The 19,286-nt window shown below is 50.4% G+C and overlaps 10 protein-coding genes across 10 annotated transcripts; 5 read left to right on the plus strand and 5 right to left on the minus strand.

The window, feature by feature from the left end:
- Positions 1-195: 195 nt before the first annotated feature.
- HO173_010560 (uncharacterized protein) lies at positions 196-1,506 on the plus strand (the record flags this gene model as incomplete). The annotated part of the gene is made up of 4 exons (XM_037312445.1): positions 196-456; positions 604-834; positions 916-1,097; positions 1,263-1,506. The coding sequence occupies 4 exons, from the start codon at positions 196-198 to the stop codon at positions 1,504-1,506; spliced, it is 918 nt and encodes a 305-aa protein (XP_037160661.1).
- A 259-nt stretch (positions 1,507-1,765) lies between these two features.
- On the minus strand, positions 1,766-2,186 carry HO173_010561 (uncharacterized protein; the record flags this gene model as incomplete). Its single annotated transcript, XM_037312446.1, has 2 exons — positions 1,766-2,085; positions 2,156-2,186. 2 exons carry the CDS (start codon positions 2,184-2,186, stop codon positions 1,766-1,768), a joined length of 351 nt encoding a protein of 116 aa, XP_037160662.1.
- Positions 2,187-4,662: 2,476 nt separating this feature from the next.
- On the minus strand, positions 4,663-5,943 carry HO173_010562 (uncharacterized protein; the record flags this gene model as incomplete). The annotated part of the gene is made up of 1 exon (XM_037312447.1): positions 4,663-5,943. One exon carries the CDS (start codon positions 5,941-5,943, stop codon positions 4,663-4,665), a length of 1,281 nt encoding a protein of 426 aa, XP_037160663.1.
- Positions 5,944-6,120: 177 nt separating this feature from the next.
- Positions 6,121-6,978, plus strand: HO173_010563 (uncharacterized protein; the record flags this gene model as incomplete). Its single annotated transcript, XM_037312448.1, has 3 exons — positions 6,121-6,295; positions 6,349-6,506; positions 6,559-6,978. 3 exons carry the CDS (start codon positions 6,121-6,123, stop codon positions 6,976-6,978), a joined length of 753 nt encoding a protein of 250 aa, XP_037160664.1.
- A 947-nt stretch (positions 6,979-7,925) lies between these two features.
- Positions 7,926-9,911, plus strand: HO173_010564 (uncharacterized protein; the record flags this gene model as incomplete). Its single annotated transcript, XM_037312449.1, has 1 exon — positions 7,926-9,911. One exon carries the CDS (start codon positions 7,926-7,928, stop codon positions 9,909-9,911), a length of 1,986 nt encoding a protein of 661 aa, XP_037160665.1.
- An 843-nt stretch (positions 9,912-10,754) lies between these two features.
- HO173_010565 (uncharacterized protein) lies at positions 10,755-12,140 on the minus strand (the record flags this gene model as incomplete). The annotated part of the gene is made up of 1 exon (XM_037312450.1): positions 10,755-12,140. One exon carries the CDS (start codon positions 12,138-12,140, stop codon positions 10,755-10,757), a length of 1,386 nt encoding a protein of 461 aa, XP_037160666.1.
- Positions 12,141-12,490: 350 nt separating this feature from the next.
- On the minus strand, positions 12,491-13,543 carry HO173_010566 (uncharacterized protein; the record flags this gene model as incomplete). Its single annotated transcript, XM_037312451.1, has 1 exon — positions 12,491-13,543. The coding sequence occupies one exon, from the start codon at positions 13,541-13,543 to the stop codon at positions 12,491-12,493; it is 1,053 nt and encodes a 350-aa protein (XP_037160667.1).
- A 2,253-nt stretch (positions 13,544-15,796) lies between these two features.
- On the plus strand, positions 15,797-17,371 carry HO173_010567 (uncharacterized protein; the record flags this gene model as incomplete). The annotated part of the gene is made up of 3 exons (XM_037312452.1): positions 15,797-15,823; positions 15,906-17,301; positions 17,352-17,371. The coding sequence occupies 3 exons, from the start codon at positions 15,797-15,799 to the stop codon at positions 17,369-17,371; spliced, it is 1,443 nt and encodes a 480-aa protein (XP_037160668.1).
- Positions 17,372-17,387: 16 nt separating this feature from the next.
- Positions 17,388-18,320, plus strand: HO173_010568 (uncharacterized protein; the record flags this gene model as incomplete). Its single annotated transcript, XM_037312453.1, has 1 exon — positions 17,388-18,320. The coding sequence occupies one exon, from the start codon at positions 17,388-17,390 to the stop codon at positions 18,318-18,320; it is 933 nt and encodes a 310-aa protein (XP_037160669.1).
- A 296-nt stretch (positions 18,321-18,616) lies between these two features.
- On the minus strand, positions 18,617-19,282 carry HO173_010569 (uncharacterized protein; the record flags this gene model as incomplete). Its single annotated transcript, XM_037312454.1, has 2 exons — positions 18,617-18,986; positions 19,041-19,282. The coding sequence occupies 2 exons, from the start codon at positions 19,280-19,282 to the stop codon at positions 18,617-18,619; spliced, it is 612 nt and encodes a 203-aa protein (XP_037160670.1).
- Positions 19,283-19,286: the final 4 nt, after the last annotated feature.

The raw sequence follows: 19,286 nt of genomic DNA on the forward strand, positions 1-19,286 counted from the left end.
ATATTCTTTGCGATGAGCTAATTGTCAATCTCGGGCAGACAAACACTCCTAGCGACCTCTTTCTGACGGGTCGCTTGTACCTCCGATCAATCTTCTATCAAAATTCGTTCTATAAGCTTCATCCCCATCAACATCTCTCCAACTCACCAAATCGTCCTCAGCCATTATCAATCTAGTATCGCCACAGCGTCAGCAATGACTTTCCCTCTATCACTCCTACTTATCTCCATCCTCACACTCATCAATTCCACTTTCTCCGCCACCATTCTGCCTGCCTCTCTCGATCATAATGTCTACAGCCATTTCAAACCTCAGGGAGAAGCTCCGCCATACGTCCCTCCCCAAACCAACTCCCGAAGCGCAAGCCTAACCTCCAGCCGAATCTCACACATCCAAACCTCCTCTGCTGCCCCTGCCAGATCCACAACCGTCTCCCACCGTGGCGCTGGTGACCCTGTACGTATTTCCGGAGCACATATTTCCCCTTTTGGAGCAAATCTTGAGTCTTGAGAAATGTCTCGAGAGTTTTCACTCTCGAAACATGTTTCAAGGCTCGATATACCTCTACATATAGGTAATACTGACGACGAAATTGTAATCTAGTGCGGTCCACAAGGCAATCAAACGGATTTCGAATCCACCCTCAATACCTGCGGCCAGATAAATACGACCTACACCGACGCCCCCAGTATATATGGCGTGCAATGCCTCAACACGAATCCGAGCTGGAATCAGAGTATTAATACTACATCCTGCGCCAGCAACATTAACGACATTTGCGCTGCGATAGTCTCGAGTCAAGTAACCGCATCACAATGGACTTGGTCGAGTGGGGTATGCCTAAATTTTCTCCTTCTTGCTCTATCAGCCCCCAAGCATGATGAGAAATAAGCTCTAAATTGAGTGTTGACACAGGGTCCTAATTGTACAGTGGGCATCTGGTTCAATCCCCGCCCCGCCGCATCACCCTTACTCCAACGGAAAAATTGCCGCACTGATATCTACCAGCTGATGCAATCGACCTGTTTCCCATCTCAAGGCAGGCAATTCAACGTCGCGGCTGTGAATTTGCGCACTCTACCCGATGTGAGAACGAAGTAAGGCACTTTTCGGAGTTCTTCCTTCCTGCTCGAGACTGCTTTGCAAGTCGCGGGACATGTTGCAGGAACTCATTCAATATGTCACCCTTTTTACTTCTCAAATATGTCATACTATCTAAAATGTTGTCTACGGGTCGGAAGGCTGACTCCGAAATGCGCTAGTGGCTCGCAGGTCGATCCGGGGTATCCAAGTTATATCATCGTGCCGGAGACGTATGATAACATCTACAATGGTACGCCCGCTGCTGACGAGCCTTCGGATGGGGATGAGGAGGGGGGCGGGGAGGGTGAGGAGGAGGGGGGTGAGGAGGCGGAATATGCAGGAGGAAATGAAGAGGGGGGAGGGGAAGGGGAGAATGCGGAGGGGAACGAGGAGGGTGAGGGTGAGGGTGAGAATAGTAACTGAATTTGGAGAAGGGTGAAAGAGACTCGAGCGTTTTCGTGGTGGTCAAGAGCCTAAGATTACATAGAAATATATATAGACGCATCCAGTGCAGTCGGCTATCGCATTCACATCACGTATCGAATTTGATGGCCTTCCTATTCTGAGCCTCTGCGCTATTTGTCCAGCTGTCCACAAACACCTTGCTCATTCGCTAAACCGCGCAATCCAATCCGCCTCTTTTGCACTATTCCCTCCTTGACCGAACACCACCCCCATCTATTTAACCGCCACCCCACCTCCTCTCCCCACACCAAAATCGGACCAAACTCTCCCCGCCAATCTTATCCCCACCCTTCAACAGCGTCGCTATATCCACATTGAACGGACTATCCACCTCCGGATACGCAAGCAACTGGTGTACAGCCTCCAATGTAGATGTGAGCGTGTACGCAGGTGACCACGACGTTTTCAAGAGGTCGAGGCAGATTTCGCCGGTTTTGAAATCCACGTTTGGGTGGCAGATGGGCGTTGTGAAGGTGATCTTGGGCGGGGCGAGCGGGTAGGAGGGCGGGATGAGGATGTCGAGGTGCCAGAGACCGGCTAGCGGGGGGGGGGAGGGGTGGTTCAGTGGTGGAGCTGGAGAAAAAATGGGTGGGTGAAGATAGATTACCTTCGTAAGCTGTACCAGGGAAACCCTTCATGACGGCTTCCCAGTGCAGTATCTCGGCTTCTGACGCGGGGCTGAGGGATTGGAGGATCGGGGATGGATCTTCGACGATGGATTTGAGCTCTTGGAGGAGGCGTTTGGTGGCGGGGGTGTGGGGGAGCGGGAGGTGGCCATTGTGGGAGCGATGGTTGGTGGATTGATCCAAGATTGATGGGAGGTGTGTTCTTTGCGGGAATGTTTTCCTCTCAATGTATAGCTCAGCTCGATCTTTTGTTTGGTCGGAATCTGGGGAAGCTTGGCGCTGGACCTCGGCTGTTTGGGTGCCCTTGCACCACTCGCTCTCGACGACAGGTAAGTCTTGATCACACGACTTTGAAGAAGAACCAAGACAAACCCATCATGCATCTATGGGTCTATGGGTCTCCAATCATCTACTCTCTCCAGGACCAGGCTCATGACAACGCTTGTTCGATGAAATCACATTCTTTAAACCATGGGAACCCAGAGCAGGCTTATGTTTTAAGTCCTTGTGCAGACTGTGTTCCATTGAACGAGGACCTACGTCTCGCTTTCTCAGTACTACCGACTTGTGTACCATAACCTGCTATCATCCTCTGCGCTTTTGTGGACCGACTGTGACGAGTCTCATTTACCTAGCTGGTTCTAGGATCTTTACTTCATGCGGAGACATACCAGCTAAGGTCGTTAAGCCTGTAGGTAGGTACTGCTAAGGCTGCAACAAGCATAATACTTGATCATTCAGTTCAGTCTGGGAAAGAGCCGCAATTTTCCAGATACATGTTGAGCACCTCTGCTGCGTGGTTTTCTTTGAAAAGTCTGATCTCCAAATTCCAAACCCCTGACTTCGCAGCACTGACTTAATTCCTGCTCCAATCATGAAGAGCAACTTCCAGCATGACCAGAGCTTCCTCACGATCAAAAGTGCCAATAGCTCTCCGGTACTTCCCATCCCAACGGTCCAAAAGCTCCTTGTTTTCCACCCTTAAGAGCCGAGAATTCATGGGCGTCGAGATAAGACCAGAAAGCCGAACCTGTTCCCCCCCGGGTATGTCCCTCCATTATTGCTCCTTACCTCGCTGGCTGGTCATGCAGCAATAAATACTGCAGTCTCCCTCCCGGCGTGGGTTATGGGCGAGGACAAGCCAAAACCTAACCATGGGTCAGTTCCTTTTAGGCTTGCGCTGGAGTGCAGAATGTATTGCACTCTTCGCGCGGTTGTGGTATAGCGGCAGAGGCGTGCAGGGGTTTTTGAGAGGCTTGCTATTTGCTATCTAGCCACTGAGGCGCGAGACGTTCATGTTTCGAGGGTTTTCCTTCACCCCTGGAAACGATTATATAGAGCTCACGATCTGATCTAGTACTTCTTGGTCCCGCTCATTTTTGAATTTCGCTGTCTCCGGAGTTCGGACTTGTCTCCAGGTGAGCTATAATTGCATGCAGATGGCGATAGTGGGGTCAGAAGGCCTGATACTACTAAAGGCTTGCCTCCCAAATCACCTCTTCCCTTTCATTTATTTCTTGATCAACTACCGCTAACAGGACTTAGCCCCCCCCCTTTCGGCCTCATCGAAGACTCAACCGGTATTCGCAAATTCTGGAATACGGTCTGGCCTATCCTCCCTCGCAAGCTTTTCCTCGGCTACAGCAATGCGCTCGTCGAACTCCTCGCTATCGAACGTGGGACACCGCTATCTTCATACACGACACTCTGCTTTACAATGGTTTCATTAACCTTTCTCCACGCACTGACCACCTACGTCTTACTCTACAGGCCGAGCCATATTCTAGGATCGATTCGCCATGTGGTTCCTCTGCATTGCCGTGGAAGCACCAGCGATCCAATTCAAGGATTTTGTCATTTGGGGTTACCAGAGAACTTTCGTAGCTGACAATAAAGCCGAGGGATCCATTTGTGATCGCACGAGAAGTAAGGAGGGGACAACGGTTCAGGACGACGGCTGGGGGTGGTACTCGATCGCAAGATTCATCTTCACAGTGTGCTGGCTGTGGTATATGCATAAGCTTCTTCGAGCCAGATGTATTTGAGACTTGAAGAACTTAGTCCGTTGCCTTTTTTGGCCTTGCGGCCGGTGTTTGAGTATCTGAAGGAAAACGTATTTCATGAGTTGAATCTTTTGTCAGAGGTAAGTAAATGCTCCTTCGCTGGTGATCAGATGGCCACCCCTGCTTTCTGGGTGAGATATCCTTGGGAGCGGCCGCTTTGCTAGTTGAAATTACTGTATGTGAATGTATCAATGAGACTATGCCATTTTGCAGTTTCCATGTCCACTTTCCGCACGGACACTACCTAGCGTGTAGAAAGTGAGCCGAGATGGGAGAAGCCTGTTGTTGTTTTTAGTGAATGCAGTATTTGGATCTTGTGACTCGGAGATACCTCTGCGGCGGTGGGGGATTTTGAAGTGCTAAAACATCGTGGAATTGCTTATGCTGATTTTTCAAATGGGAACTCCAGAGTACAGTCTCCCGAATCAGTCAAACGGCACCCTCCTCAGCCCATCCCCCTCCCCTCTTTTCTTGGCCTCCTGCGCCGCAGCAACAGTGCTCGGAATCTTGATCCCACAGCAGTCACCCCAAGCATCATCTCTATGCACATGCCCCACTCCATTCTCGCCCACCGTCAGTTCTCCACCTTCATTCTCCTCACTCTCGGGTGCGACTCCCGCGTCTTCCTCCCTACTCATGCCCTCCTCTGCAGGCACCAGACTGCCAAATAGGAAATGCTGCATAACAGGCAACTTCCCCAATACTTCTTTCACAAACATGCGGCGCATGCCTTGTTCCACTTTCTCCCAATTCTTGGCGGCTGAGATGTCGTCGAGCATTGGCTGTGTCCATTTGAGGCCTTTGACGGTTTTCGAGGCCATGGTGAAGCGGACCATGTCTAGGTAAAGGTACTCATCGCCCTCTTCTTCGAGCATGATTTCATTATGAATACTCAGCGGTCTTATGTAAGGATGATGTAGCAGCTGCGATGCGCCAAAGAGGAAGGGGAGGAAGTGGTAGTCGTCGAGACCCCAGACACCGTGCGAGCCGGCGGGCTCGAGGTAATAAGTGCTCTGTAACCTCCGCAGAGTTTTGATGTAGCGAGGGAAGACAGCCAAAGTGAGCGCTGAAAATGTGGATGTGGGGAGCAGCGAGAGTCGGTTGAGGCAGAGAAGCCACATAACGAAGTTGAGCTCATGGCCGGATCCATAATCTATGCGTTGTCTGTTTCCAAAAGAGTGATAAAGGTAAATCGAGGCTTCTTCGATCGACGACTGAGAGTGCAAACCAAGGCGTTGATGCCAGGACTGGCTCTGGCTTGAGATGCTGTCTATGAAATCACGAAAGGCAGGGTTGCCGAAGCGCGAACCACCTTGGTCGCCAGGCGGACACCGAGTTATTGTTTCCTCGATCGAGTCGAGTATGGAGAGTATCTTATGAATGCTTGGGTGTGTGGTCGGAACATCGACCGAGGAGATTTTCTTGTCTGTTGCCGACTCGGAGAGGGAAAAGACGAAGGAGAGGATGAGGGAGTATGTTGGAGATGAGAGGAAGATAGCATGGTCGTGGGAGGACAAGATACGTCGGGTGGGCTCTTGGAAGATCAGAATGGATGAGTCTGGTGGAGGTGGAAGGTTTGGTGTCCCTGGTACTGGGAGAGCGTTCTGCGAAGGAGCTTTCTTGCGGGGGATGAGACGCGGGAGCTTTCTATGGCCATCTGGGCTTATTGGATTGGGCACGGAACACGTGCCGATCGTTGAAGGCATATCCAAGATTTTGTTTGCCTACTGAAGTGGATCATTCGCGTTGTAAACATAATCATTTTGTCAGAGAGAGTCACCAGAAACTTGGGTTTGGGATCTGAGCGCTGGGTAGCCACAGTGAAAGTTTTTCAACAAGGGCAAATTTGTGACTTCACACAAACACAAAGTTTCCAACTTTCAATGGCAAACATTACGTTGTCCCCACTGTACCGCGCAGATGGCTCTGCAAAATACTCAAAAGCCGGCTACTCCGTGATCGCTGCCGTCAGTGGTCCCATTGAGGTGCAGAGAAGAGATGAGTTGCCCGAAGAAGCAGCTGTTGACATTGCGGTAAGGCCAGCTGCCGGTGTAGGTGGTAAGTATCGGGTCGCAGTCCCATGAGGGAAATATTTGCTGATACAGATCTAGGGTTACGAGAAAGGCATCTCGAATCCATTATTCAAAACACCCTCCGCCGTGTCATACTAGTCTCAGCACACCCACGCAGTCTGATCCAATTCACGCTACAAATCGTTACCAGCCCAGAAGATGGCACTGTCACTGGCAATCTGCCCCAAGCTGCTTCTGTAGGCTCTTAGCATATGTAAGGTGCTTGCTCGATCTAACGAAAAGATCCAGAATCTCCCAGTCCTACCCGCTCTCTTGCAGGCCTCGATCTTGGCTCTGATCTCGACCTCCATACCCCTTTCGATGACATTGACAGCAACGCTCGTTGCTGTCAACTCAAATGATACACTGATACCTGACCCCTCGGTGCAACAGATAAAGCTGGCATCTTCCATTCATGTCCTCGCATTTTCGTCACATGGGGAATTACTGGTCGTAGAAAGCGAGGGTGACTTTACGATGGACACGTGGGAAGAAGTCTACCAGAAAGCTAAGTTGATCTGTCACGGAGAAGAGGAATATAAAGGCGAAAGCGAAAGCGAAGACATGAGCATGAACTCGGAAGATGTCTCAAACCTGGAAAATGTCCTGAAAGACGCCGTCGAAAGAAAGATCGCCAAGTCGCAAAGATGGAAGGAGAGTATGGGCTGAAGACTAGAACAAAGATATCGATTGATGAATGGAAGCTCTTATGAGACTGTGGTGGATCCTAAGACTGACCACAAATCTCAAGGTCGGAGAGCCAATCATTGAAATGCAATAATGACAAAGACGTCGAAGAGCGTGGGCGAATTATACGCCGGAAGAGACACAGAGATAGCGATCTGTCTATCAGATCTGGACCGGCACCAGAGGCATCGATCAAACCTGATCGCCTTGGTGATATCGTTTTAGTTTGGACCTTCCATACGCATGCAGCATTATCTCGGGCCCCAGAAATGGCGTTGAATTGGAGCCAATTTGGGGGTTGCGGAAGGTTTCGCTCACAAGACGCCAGCAAAACCAGTGCAAGTACATTTCTCCAAAGACGCATCTTTACCGTGGATTGGTAGGAGTCAGGACACTATCACAAGCGTTGGTGTCTTGGTCATCTTGGTCATCATGTAGGTGCTTTTGGTGGTGAATGCGCTTAAAGTACTCGTATGCAGTCCTCCACTCAATTAGAACTCGTAATTTGTACAAATAGTTAGACCCTCTTGACCTGGCCGAAGCGTTGATATAAGGTACTCTCTCTACCTTGGTGTCAAGTCAAGTCAAGTCAGAGTCCTTCATTCATTGACATTGAATTCCCATCAAAGGTCGTGTCTGCCGGGCGAAGTTGACAGGCGTTTGCCCGAGGCCCGGCCCCGATCTTTCTTTTTTTTCTTTGGCTGCCGGATCCATCTCCGAGTGATCAAATCATCACGCATTCCTACACCATCATTTGGTAAACATCTCTCGTCATTCATCTCTATGTTGCTCCTTCAACTGTCCCATTCGCCATTTGCTGGCCACTTTGCTTTCCAAAGTGAGAGGCAGGCTTGGCCTCTCGTCTTTCAACCTAGTGCCTTTCTCCAATCGTGACACTTAATAATACGGATACTCGGGGATCTGACAGGATGCAGAACCCTGCGACGCCGCGAGCGAATTTGAACGGGACAAACATGACCCAGATGTCTTCAAGGGCGTCTGACAGATCTTCTGGTTCTCCAGGCGAGGGTACATGCAAGGCAAAGTCACCGCCGTGCTCAACATTCGGTAGCACGCTCCTGCGCGACTATCAGTTGCACCTCGATCCACTGAACACCGATGATAGGAGATGCGTAAGCCAAGAGGACATCACGGAGCCATTGAGCAGTCTGTCAAACGCCTCTACACATATCAGTGATTCTCCGCTCGATCTTGCAGTACCTATGGGTACATCCCCTTCACATCCCCTTCACGCTTCGTGGGCCTCCATGAATCAACGTAAAGGGACCTTTCCTTCAGGGCTTACGCCAGACCAGACAATGCTCAAAGCTCTGGCTTCAAGGACGTCAAAGGATCCATCCGCCCACAATGACAGTGCTGTCCAGCAGAACCTTGCTGCTTCCATGTCAGGTCTGGGAAGTAATCCAAGAGCGTCCTTCGGAACTCGGTTTGCACAGTCGCCATGTTTCTTCCACCAACGGTTCGACGATGCCGTCAACATTGAGCGAGTACTGGAGGAGATATCTGCAGAAGACGATGGCATGTCCCACTCACGCCTCATGCAAACAGCGACCAGTGTCCGAGAGATATCGAAACAGCTCCAGCGTCGACCCATCAAGCGTGCTGTCCGAACCATCATGATCATTACAAAAGCCAGAGACAACAAGCTGGTATACCTCACTCGCGAGCTCACCGAATTCCTTCTCAAAACACCCCGCTACAACTCAGACCTCGGCGTCACTGTCTACGTTGATGCCAAACTCCGCACCTCCACCCGCTTTGATGCTGCAGGCCTTCTGGCCTCCAATCCTCGGTATTCAGATATGCTCCGCTACTGGACGCCCGACGTATGCTGGGATTTTCCCGAAAAATTCGACCTAGTCCTCACGCTCGGCGGAGACGGCACAGTGCTGTTCACCTCCCGGTTGTTCCAGCGAATAGTTCCGCCAATCCTCTCTTTTGCCCTCGGCTCCCTCGGTTTCCTTACGAATTTTCCTTTCGACACCTACAGATCTACCCTGGACCGGATCATGGAAGGCTCCGGCATGAGAGTTAACATGCGCATGCGCTTCACCTGTACTGTCTATCGCGCAGCAAACAACAAGCGCCGTCCTAGCACATCCAGCCTTCCCAAGATGGCTACACCAGAGTTGATAGAAGATTCCCAATCCGAAGTCCTAAACGAATTGGTGATCGATCGCGGCCCCTCGCCCTACGTCTCAAATCTCGAACTCTACGGCGATACCCACCTCCTCACCATCATTCAAGCCGACGGTTGTATCATAAGCACCCCGACAGGCAGTACAGCATACTCTCTATCAGCAGGCGGACCTCTTACTCACCCTTCAATACCCGGTATCCTCTTGACGCCCATTTGCCCCCACACCCTCTCATTTAGACCTATGGTCCTCTCGGATACGCTATGCCTACGCATCTGTGTACCCAAGGGCAGCAGGTCCACAGCATACGCCTCTTTCGACGGCAAAGGACGCGTAGAACTCCGCCGAGGCGACGAAGTGCGCGTGGAGGCTGGACGGTATCCCTTTCCCACCGTCGTAGGCGAGGGTGGAACAGGCGGTGAATGGTTCGAAAGTGTGCGCCGAGCTTTGCGCTGGAATACGCGAGGAGCTGTACAGCGCTCTTTCGGGGGCAAAGAGCCGAACGTTCGTAGAAGGGGTGGAGGAAGGCTGGCTGATGATCTCGTCGATGAGGAGGAAGGAGAGGAAGATGGAACCGACGAGGAGGATGAGGAGGAAGAGAAAGAAGAAGAGTGGGATATCGATGCCGACCCAATCGAGAGTCTGAGCGCAACTGGAACTTTGGATAGTGGACTAGGGGCTAGTGAGGAGGGGAGTGGTTGTGCTAGTCCGTCGGGGCTGATGGGGAGGAGGAAAGATGGTGAGACTGTAGATTGATGTCAGGTGGTATGACTTTCATGATTGGTACGAGTGTATGATGAGTGAGTGTATGATTGTTTACTGAGCGGCATTATCGAGCGGCATTATCGGTTTAAGCGAAAGGTCTATAAATATTATAGAGCTACGGCTGCATACAAATACATGAGAATTAGACACTGGTACTGGTACCGGTCTTCAGCTACGAGATATAAAGAGAAAGGTTTGACAGTGGTCTTGCCTGACACGTGTTTTCGCTGATATCATTGAATTGAATTGCTACTTATGCTCACTGAAGCTAAATGGATCCGCCTGCATATACATCTCTTTTCTGATTTAGGAAAATTCCCTCCCTAACAACGCTCCTCAGCAACAGCTACATCCTCAAGAAGAGAAACTCCGAGCATCTAATCCAAATCATTCGTGTCGTCTCTTTCGGGCGGAGAGCTAATGGTAGCGCTTACGCGCTGCAAGAATTCTTAGTGGGTGGAGGAGAGATAAAGGTTTTGTTGCTGTTGGTGATGATGTAGAATGTTTTGGTTGTCCTTGCTTAGTCGAATAGAACCTAGGGGCCCATACTGAGCCACGTCTTTAGTACAGCCAACGAGGAAGGTGTAGCTTGTCGATACGCAAGAGAAGTGGAGTTGTTGGTAGTATGATGCCGCTGAGTGATGTTTTTGATATTGTCGTCTCGTCAATCGAATGAATGAAGAAAGGAAGAACTCCGTAAATGTCCTGGCAGGAATGCAAGCGTGCAAGCTGCTCCATGATATCTGACCCGTATTCCCAACTCAACCTAACCATCGCTCAAACGCCAAATCATCGCTTCCATGGAAGACGGAGCGCCGCGAGGAAGAATGTATTTTATGAAGACGATGCCTTCTCCTTTGACTTCCAGAACTTCATCAACCGACTGATCCGGTTCCCTTTCTTCTTTTCCGTTTTCTCTGGACTATCAGGCTGAACACATTCCTCGATGTTCAATTTGCTTCTATTATACGAGCCTCCACCGACCAATCGAGTAAGACTGGCAAGACTATTGCGCTTGCCTGCCGATACGGGTCGCGTACGTGCAGGAACCGGAGCCGAGAACGAGCCCGAGCGATCAGCCGACGAGCAGGTATTTGCGCTGCTCGAAATTCGAGGCGGGTGACCACTTGCCATTGTGGAGGCGCTACTTGTAAGCGAGGGCACGTCGTCGAGGGAGCTGTGCAAGGTCAGAACATGATCTCCGGCCCGAGATGAATTAAGCGTTGCTCTATCGGTGATGGAGGAAGAGGCGGTATGCATGCGAGGCATGTCAAAGGAGGTCCTGGAGAAGTCAGGGGAAGACACAGCAGATGGAGTTTCTGGTGTTCCGTCATAGGTCAAAGCGGGCGTCGGCATGGCGAAGTCGAGAGGTGCAGTAACAGGGTGTGTGTCTAATGGATCGTGAGACAATGTTGGAGTAATTGTGGACTCGTCTGACGACTTGGTGATAACAGAAAACCGAGGCTCTTCGTCCGCGCCTACAATCTCAACCAGACTAAACTCCTCAGGGATGTCTAGCTTATTGATTGACCTAGTAGCTGAATTATCATTCTCAGCAAATGTCTTGGAGGGTCGCCGCGTGCCTCGCTGCATTGGTCGATCAGTATTGCTTTCCGCTTCCACAATGTTGACACCGAGGCCCGGAGCCTGATCGTCTTGCAGCTCCTCTTGATCTGATTTTGTGGATACGTTCGTTGGCTTCGAAGTTGACTCCTCTTCGTCATCTTCTTCCTCTTCTTCCTCTATGGCCATGGTGGGATTGCTACCAAGACGTGGAAACCCAAATTTGGAGCGATCGATGGTCTCCATTTCAGGGGCACTCTCAGCTCGACGATGGTAGTGCATCCCTGGGCCTGCGAATCCTCCAGTGACCCCACTGCTGTGCATCGGACGCTTTGAACCTGAAACACCTCCGGAGATGACATCTTCGAAGGCAGGTCCTGTGCTCGGAGAATCAAAAGATTCGAGAGCGGCGTCGATATCAAGCATGGAGGCTGAGGAATCTGTCTCTGAAAGTGGACTCGTCTCTCGGGGTTTCCAAGCAGCGTAATTGGTCTGTATTCTTGGCAGCTTAGAAGCTTCGGAAGATGCGGTTTCAATTATGCAAGTGGTATCTTCGTCGAAAGTTACGTCATCGAGCGAGAACTCGGCTTCTGGTGTATGTTGTCGTAGGGGGAGGCGTGGGTGAGCGACAATTGACGAAGTCTGCTCTGGGATCATGGTGCTTTGCCTTGCGAGAGAGGAGACCAGCCCATGATCTTCCTTTCCGCTGTCTCTTAGTTACTTTGGGTTCGGGGGACGTCCTTGGTCTCATGGTTGGCGAAAATGGACGCCGCCTTTGAGCTTGAAAGTTGGCGGCTCTTGATGTCGGAGAGGAAGTGGTCTTATAGGACTTTTCAGGAGACATTGAAACTGGAGATGTCGCGAACGGATCATTGGCGGCTTGGCGGTGAGTCTCCACAATAAAGGGACCGGAAGACTCGTTTGCGCCTTTAGAAGGAGAGCCCCCGGCAGGTGCTGAAGAGGGGCGCTTCACCGAAGGGTCCAATCCCGAGAAGTCCCATTGCCAGTCATGGGATGCACGAGGGGGGAGAATTGCCAGCAGTATCTGGTCTGACTCTAGACAGATCTTGCTCTAGTGTGGGTCTGCGGCCAGACCTCGCACCGATGGTGGACTGGGGACTTGACGAGTTGCCTCCACTGATCACGGACGTGATACTGTTGGAGACCGAATGGCTGGCGCGAACAGTTGACATGCTGCTTGACGTCTCAGAAGAGATTGTTGACAATGGCCGTGGAATAAACTCTAAGACATCGGAGAACCCCACTCGAGAAGAACGTGGCAGTCCAGCATAGGGTGATTGCTCATCTTGTGATGCTGAAACTAGTGATTCCTGGGTAGAGGTCGTAGGTTCGGGCTGGGAAATGGATCTGTCAAGTTCCGGAGGAAGAGGTCGCTGGAACATAGAATCTGAAGGTGTTGTTGGTGCGCTGCCACCTTTCATCTCAGACGCAGGTTTCAGAATCATCGAGAGATCGTGACTTGATATCGCACCAGAGCGCCGATGAGCATGACCACGCCTGCTCGTGGGAGGGCCGAGTCGGGCCCCAGGCGGCGGATGCGATAATCCCTCTTTTTCCGTAGAGGTCGTACCCACAGCTGAAGGGCCACCAGTTGCACCGCCATCACCCGAAGTATTGCTTTCGCTAGGCTGTTCACTTTTTGTGGGACTCGCGCTTACCAACACCGGTCCACCATTTGTAACATCACCACCAACGTACTCGCTGTTATTTCTCCGATGTCCATGGTGGATAGGAGGGGTTCTTCTCGTCGGAGACCGTGCTGGACTTGGAGTACGATCGTCTGGAGTTGACACAGCAGGACTGAAATCGAATGCTGGCAGCTTGTTGATTGATATGCGTTGAGGTCTTGAACGACCTGGCGAACGTCGAGACCCAGTAGCATCCGCATTCGAGGGGATTCTCGCGTGAGAGCTGGCTTCACTGGTAATCTCAGGTTGCATGGGAAATACGAAACAAGGGTTTGGTAATGGCCCCGAAGTGTCTCTGCCCTTGGCTATGTCCATGCCAAGGTGAGGTTGCGTAGGCAACACCTCGGCCATTTTCTTTGGCTAGTTGTAAATTTATCAGAAGCAATGCTGTGACCGTCACATCAGGTATGGGACAGATCGGGTAGGTCTCTTGTAAAAGATTGTGGGGGGGTTGCGGAATGGTAGCTGGGTAGTAGATGGATGGTGTAGATGGGCAAGGAGTGCTTGGGACCGAGGGTATGATGAGGTTGGCTAGATTGGTTCGGCAAGATAGGTTTGGAAGGTATGCTGAAGAGCGTGTGTAAGTATCTGGACAGCAAGTCAGAGACGGTTGGCTTCTGTGACTCTTGACTTCAGTTGACAGGCAAAAGAGACTTGGATACGTACGTTGGAAGGAGTGTACAAAGCGACCGGGGGAAGAGAAAAAGCTGATTCAAAAAGGAATGGACGGCCTCAATACCGAGCAGAGTCAACTCTGACGGTGTATGAAGCCAAGTGATCGTAGATCAAGTGGTGATGATGATAATGGTGGATGGAGAGAGGGGTGGATGGTGAGTAGTGCAGGAGGATGTTCTAGTTGGAAATTGAGTCTTGGCGGATTCTCATTCATCAATTATGCTTATGCTTTGATCTCGATAATCATACAGAGGAGACAGATAATCATACAGATTATACCTAGATACATTTCTTAATTGACGCAATTTCATGTGCATGAAGTAGAGATGAACTGCTGCATATGAATGATTATGTCTCCGATTACTACTCTTGAAAGTACGGTACTGTACTCCCTACTTTTCTACTTAGCTATATGGTCACTTGGTCACATGGTGCGTGGCTTGCAGCGTCGCTCCACCAGCTCCTCACGCACGAGAGATCGGAGCATTCCAAAAACCCTGATGGACTCGTGCTACCGGCCAGTCCGATTTCGCCAGGAATCCCGTTGGTTCAAGCATGTCCACCTGCAGAATTGAGTAACAGGCCGGATGTCTGCATAACGCTCTATTTGTACATTGTTGATTTGGTGCACCGTGGCCAATTATTCAAACAACAACAGTAGCTTGGGCATCTTCACGAAGCTTTAAGTTCTTTTCTTTTCTTTTCTTTTCTTTTCTTTTCTTTTCTTCTCTTTCACATGGCAATCTTACACCTTATCAAATTTTAGCGGAGCTCGGCAAGCCACGTCTGGAATAATTTCCGTGTTTCGACGATTCCTCTCTACCGAATTTACGGATAGAGTAGTAAGGTAGTAGGTACTACCTACTAGCTACTGCTGACGGTCATAGCAGAATTGGGCATTTAGCGACCAATTGGCGATGCAGATATATGCAGATGTGCCGATCAAAGGATTGAACGCGGCTCCTATCCCGTGGGGCCAAGTGTAGGTAATAAAGTAGCTTAAGGTAGTAGGTACCCACCATGTGCGGCGAGATGTCTCACTCTCACCCATCAATCAATCTGTACTCCTACCCGTATGTCGCTCTTTCGCATGCGTAAAGTATGAGTAAAAATGTCTTTCTTTTCACTTTGCCTGACCTATCGTTTTGCCGACGGAATAGACACTCAGATTCAAACTGCGAGTCAGACTCGTTGAGCCCCTGTTCTGGCAGCATTCGCAATTTCACAACTGGTGCAAGGAGAAGAGTCTCTCACGGAACAGGGCTAGGTAGTGGATTCGACTCATCGCATGTACCTCGATATCACCATGCTGGGCGCTGGCCACCGTAGACTGAGAGTCTGAGAGTAGGGAGGTCGGCTCGCAAAGTCCTAAACGCCAAGACTCCTGCGCCAAGTAACGCCCCAACTGAATTAGAAGGTTTAAAAGATTTCGGGGATAATGCGCTTAGATGGAAGTGGGTTGAAATTGCGCCCTAATACTTTAGGCTATTACTAAAGTATTAGGCCCGACATGTCCTCCGCGAAAGGGCCGTCTTCCGAAAGTAGGGTTAGGGCTGCTGTCAGGATCGTTCAAGCCAACCTCCGTACTATATCACGGTAACCCAAATCCAGTGCCAAGTCCTTTGCACTCTCAAACCCCCATCAGACATCGAAAAGGGTGCAACAGAGTTGACAAGGAACAATTGTCGTGTCGGAATCAGACTCGTATGCGGGCAAGGGTGGACTGCACGAAAGATGCAAGCCTGATATGATAGTGCAATCCAACGCAATCGGCTGGAGGCTTCCCATATTTTCATGTGGGCTTTCAGCCCGAAAGCGGAATCCCTTCTATTCAAATTCGATCCCTCGCAGACATGGCTATGCATTTCTCTCCTCGAACTCTAGAAGAGGCACGATACTTCAGGATATCAGTAATGGTCCAGCATCCACATGCTGGTCTTTGCTGTCACCTTCTTCGTCAGTAATTGTAGGTCTCATGGACTTACTTGCTCAATCTCATCATGCTTTGATCTGATTGAAGTCTTTCTGATGTCTCCAGGCTTCGAATATTGGCTCTTTGAAACTCCGAAAAGCCAAAATCCCATTCGGAAAAACGCCACTCGTTGTACTTCTGGTTACGCCAGCTCACATTCGGCTATTAGATGATGATAGTACATTTATCCCCTCCCTTCTACGCCTGGCGGTCGAGACGACAAAGCCCTGGCAAGATTTTGACCTCTTGGCTGCGGTAATCGACGGAATACCGCAAACATGGTCAACCGCACCTTACAGACTACGAGGTAGCCATTCTGCAGATGTGGATTCTGTACCTAAAACTCGAATGGAACGTGGATTCGAAGGAATCTCTGTGGCCGTACTTGATTCTGAAACTGCCGCCCCTGATCTTTGGTCACCCAAGGATATGTTCGATGAACGAGAAACGATGACGATCCAGCAACGGTGTACATTGTCCTTCTCACTTCCTCCGAGCCCTGGCGTGCGCACCCAACTCTCTGAAAACTCAGCCTCCCAGCCTTTGGTAAAGCGGATATTACAATTGCCTGTGACTAACACTCTTTTCCAGAATGGGAAAACGTCCACTCTCTTCGCACAAAGGTGGAATGTACAACGCAGCGAAGAATCTATCTCGGAACATGTGTGCAGTAAGAAGACCTGGTTACCACAGCAGATCGTTCAAATGGGCGCTGTCTTTGCAGATGAGGGCATGCGACTCCAACTTGACCATCTCGTACATTCGCTTCTGATGCCCATTACTCCAGCTAGGACCATTACAGCTGCTGTCGGTAACATTGTTCGCAAGATCAGTGGGGGCGATGCCTTGGCCGAAGCTGCGCCAGCATCAGAAGAATTGGAAAGAGCGATATCCACTGCCATCCAGCAAGGCCAGATACCCGCTCAGCAAGCTGGTGTCTGGGCGCTCATTAGACCTCAAAGGTATGCCGCGTTGGACCGGGCTGCTCAAATTCAAGGCACCGTGCGTGAAAGAATCCAGTATGCCGTCCTGTCCGGAGGTCGACTTCACAAAGTGCTCAGTGGCGGAGGTGGTTGGGGTGAGAAGCACGGTCTTTTGGCCTTGGATCCAGACTCAGATTACAGCCACCATCATCGAGCACTTGAGCCATCGTTTGGAGACGATCAGGACGTTGAAACGAGAAAACGTGAAGCTCTCGGAGAAGTTGCAAAGCCGGGAGATACCATTACGTTCTATGTGTACAAGTCGCTTTCAGATGCTGATCCTGCTAACCTTGATACACCTGTGTTCTCGAACAGCAATCAAGCTGCTGCTGCGACTCTCATCTTTGGCTCTCTGCCGTCGACCATGGATGCCATGCCAGTACTTGACACTACCGAGGTTGAGGCCCACGCTCAATCTGAATTAACGGTGGGGAGAAAATCATTTTGGCATGCTCTCGGAGCAAGGCATGAGCTTAGAGGTGATAGGACTAGTCCCATGACATCACTTTAGTACTAACAATTACTGCAGACTTCGTTCATCAATACTAATATCACCGCGAACAGGATGCAGTATCTGAAGACCGAATTGTATAGACAAGCCTATGAAGTCCGCCGCAAGAACACAGTAACCACGAAACTGGATGCTCCTTACACGCTCCTCTCGATACGAGGGCAAGCTTCGAAAGTCCCAGTCAGCGGCGAAGTCAAGGGGGAAGAACTTCAGGCTCCCAATGTGCGTCTACAAGATCTGATGCCACAAGAGCCGTCGACGCCAACCAGTACAAGCAAATATAATACCGCACTGGTCCAGAAAGTTCCCAAACTACGCGATCAGAAACAAGAAGTTCAACGAATAATAGGACCAGGGTTTATGCAAGCTAAGTTGAATAGTAGAAGAATTGCGGAGGCGAAATTTCAAAGTGAGCGATACCCAAAGATTTCCGAAAACGTCGCGAGGAAGATTGCGAAAAAAGCAGCGAAAAAAGCAGTGAACAATCGCAATAAGGGTAAGACAGACGACGGTTTTAGATTCACGGTCAGATTCACATCCCAGGAACAAAAACCTTCTCGTCAAGTGATTTTACAACCAGAGGCGCAAGACGCACCACCAATCACAATAAAGCGACACTTCTCCCTTGCCCCAGGCAACGACTATCAAAGGCACGGGGCAACCCCAGAACAAAAACCCGAAATGAAAACCGAACCAATATCTGCGAGCAAACCATTCGCTGACGACGTTAAGTACAGAAACCAGCAGCTCCAGTCTCAAGGCTCGGTACCAATAATCAGGGAGGAAAGTGAAGGCAAAGACCCGGGTACCGCTTGTAAAGGCAAATATGGCAACGTCTTTATGCTCAGGAAACACGCCACGATGAATCCATTTGAGAGGCTACAAGCAATTCAGCAAGTAGGAGAGATAACATCCAGAGACCAAGCGATGGGGCTCCACGGCCAGTATCATTTACCACTTTTCGATGAACAGCAGGAAGGTGTGTGAAAGTCTTAGATTCGAGTCTCGCACTGAGTCTGTCGAACCATCTGCTCTATAGCAATCTCCCAAATACCCCAACCTCTCGAGAACACGTCACTGCCTGGACGTCAGCATCATTTCGACTCAGCCGAACCCTCTTCAAATACCTATGGAAGCCTCATGGACTAGGCCATTTATGCCAGCCTTCAGCGGCGCCTCGCTATTCCCCACCATCTCCTTTCTGCTCATTCGCGCGTTCACTGGGCCGCGGGCTCTCATTTGCCATCCGGCTTCGTTCTTTTCATTGTCCAGAGAGCAGTCAATCACTGAACTTCTTCGACCAACACATCAACATCGAGCTCTTCCATGACCCCCAATACGACTCCGAGACTTTCCATAAATCCGTTCACAGCCACTCGCAGCATGCGGTTGGTTGTGGCCTTGTACTCTGTGCGCAGAACTGTCAATTCCTCATCTCCTACAAATTGTGCTCCCATGGCCAAGGCTGCATCGCCGTTTAAGCGAACTTCTGCATCTGCGCTCGTTGAGCCGTTGGTGGCGAGGCCGTAGAAAGCATATGGGCATGCGAGAGAGAAAGAACGGTGAACGAGAGGCGAAAGTTCGGCGTCTACGCTGAGTGCGCGGAGTGCGGAGGATGCTAATCGGTGTGTGGGAAGCGGAACAGAGATGATTCTATATGTCGTTTAGCAGGTATAATCAAGAAGCGTAGCAAGCAAGGAAAATCACAAGGAGCACGGGAACTCTGGATCAAAAGGAGGACCTGACATGATAGCCGCAAATATTGCAGAAGGCGCTGCTGTGAAAGAGGATCGAAGGAGGATCACGATGTGGAGATCGATCGTGATAGGGCTGAGATGCGTGGTTGCCAGGTCGACAAGCCTTTCTGCCGCTAGTGGGGAGCTGCCGAAATCCAGTTCGTGTCCAACAGCAGGAGCCCCCACAGTCACATAAAGCAAAAACAACATCATTGTT

The sequence above is a fragment of the Letharia columbiana genome, assembly GCF_014066305.1.
Source record: "Letharia columbiana isolate WasteWater2 chromosome Unknown Sc0000050_s0, whole genome shotgun sequence".
NCBI lineage: Eukaryota > Fungi > Ascomycota > Lecanoromycetes > Lecanorales > Parmeliaceae > Letharia > Letharia columbiana.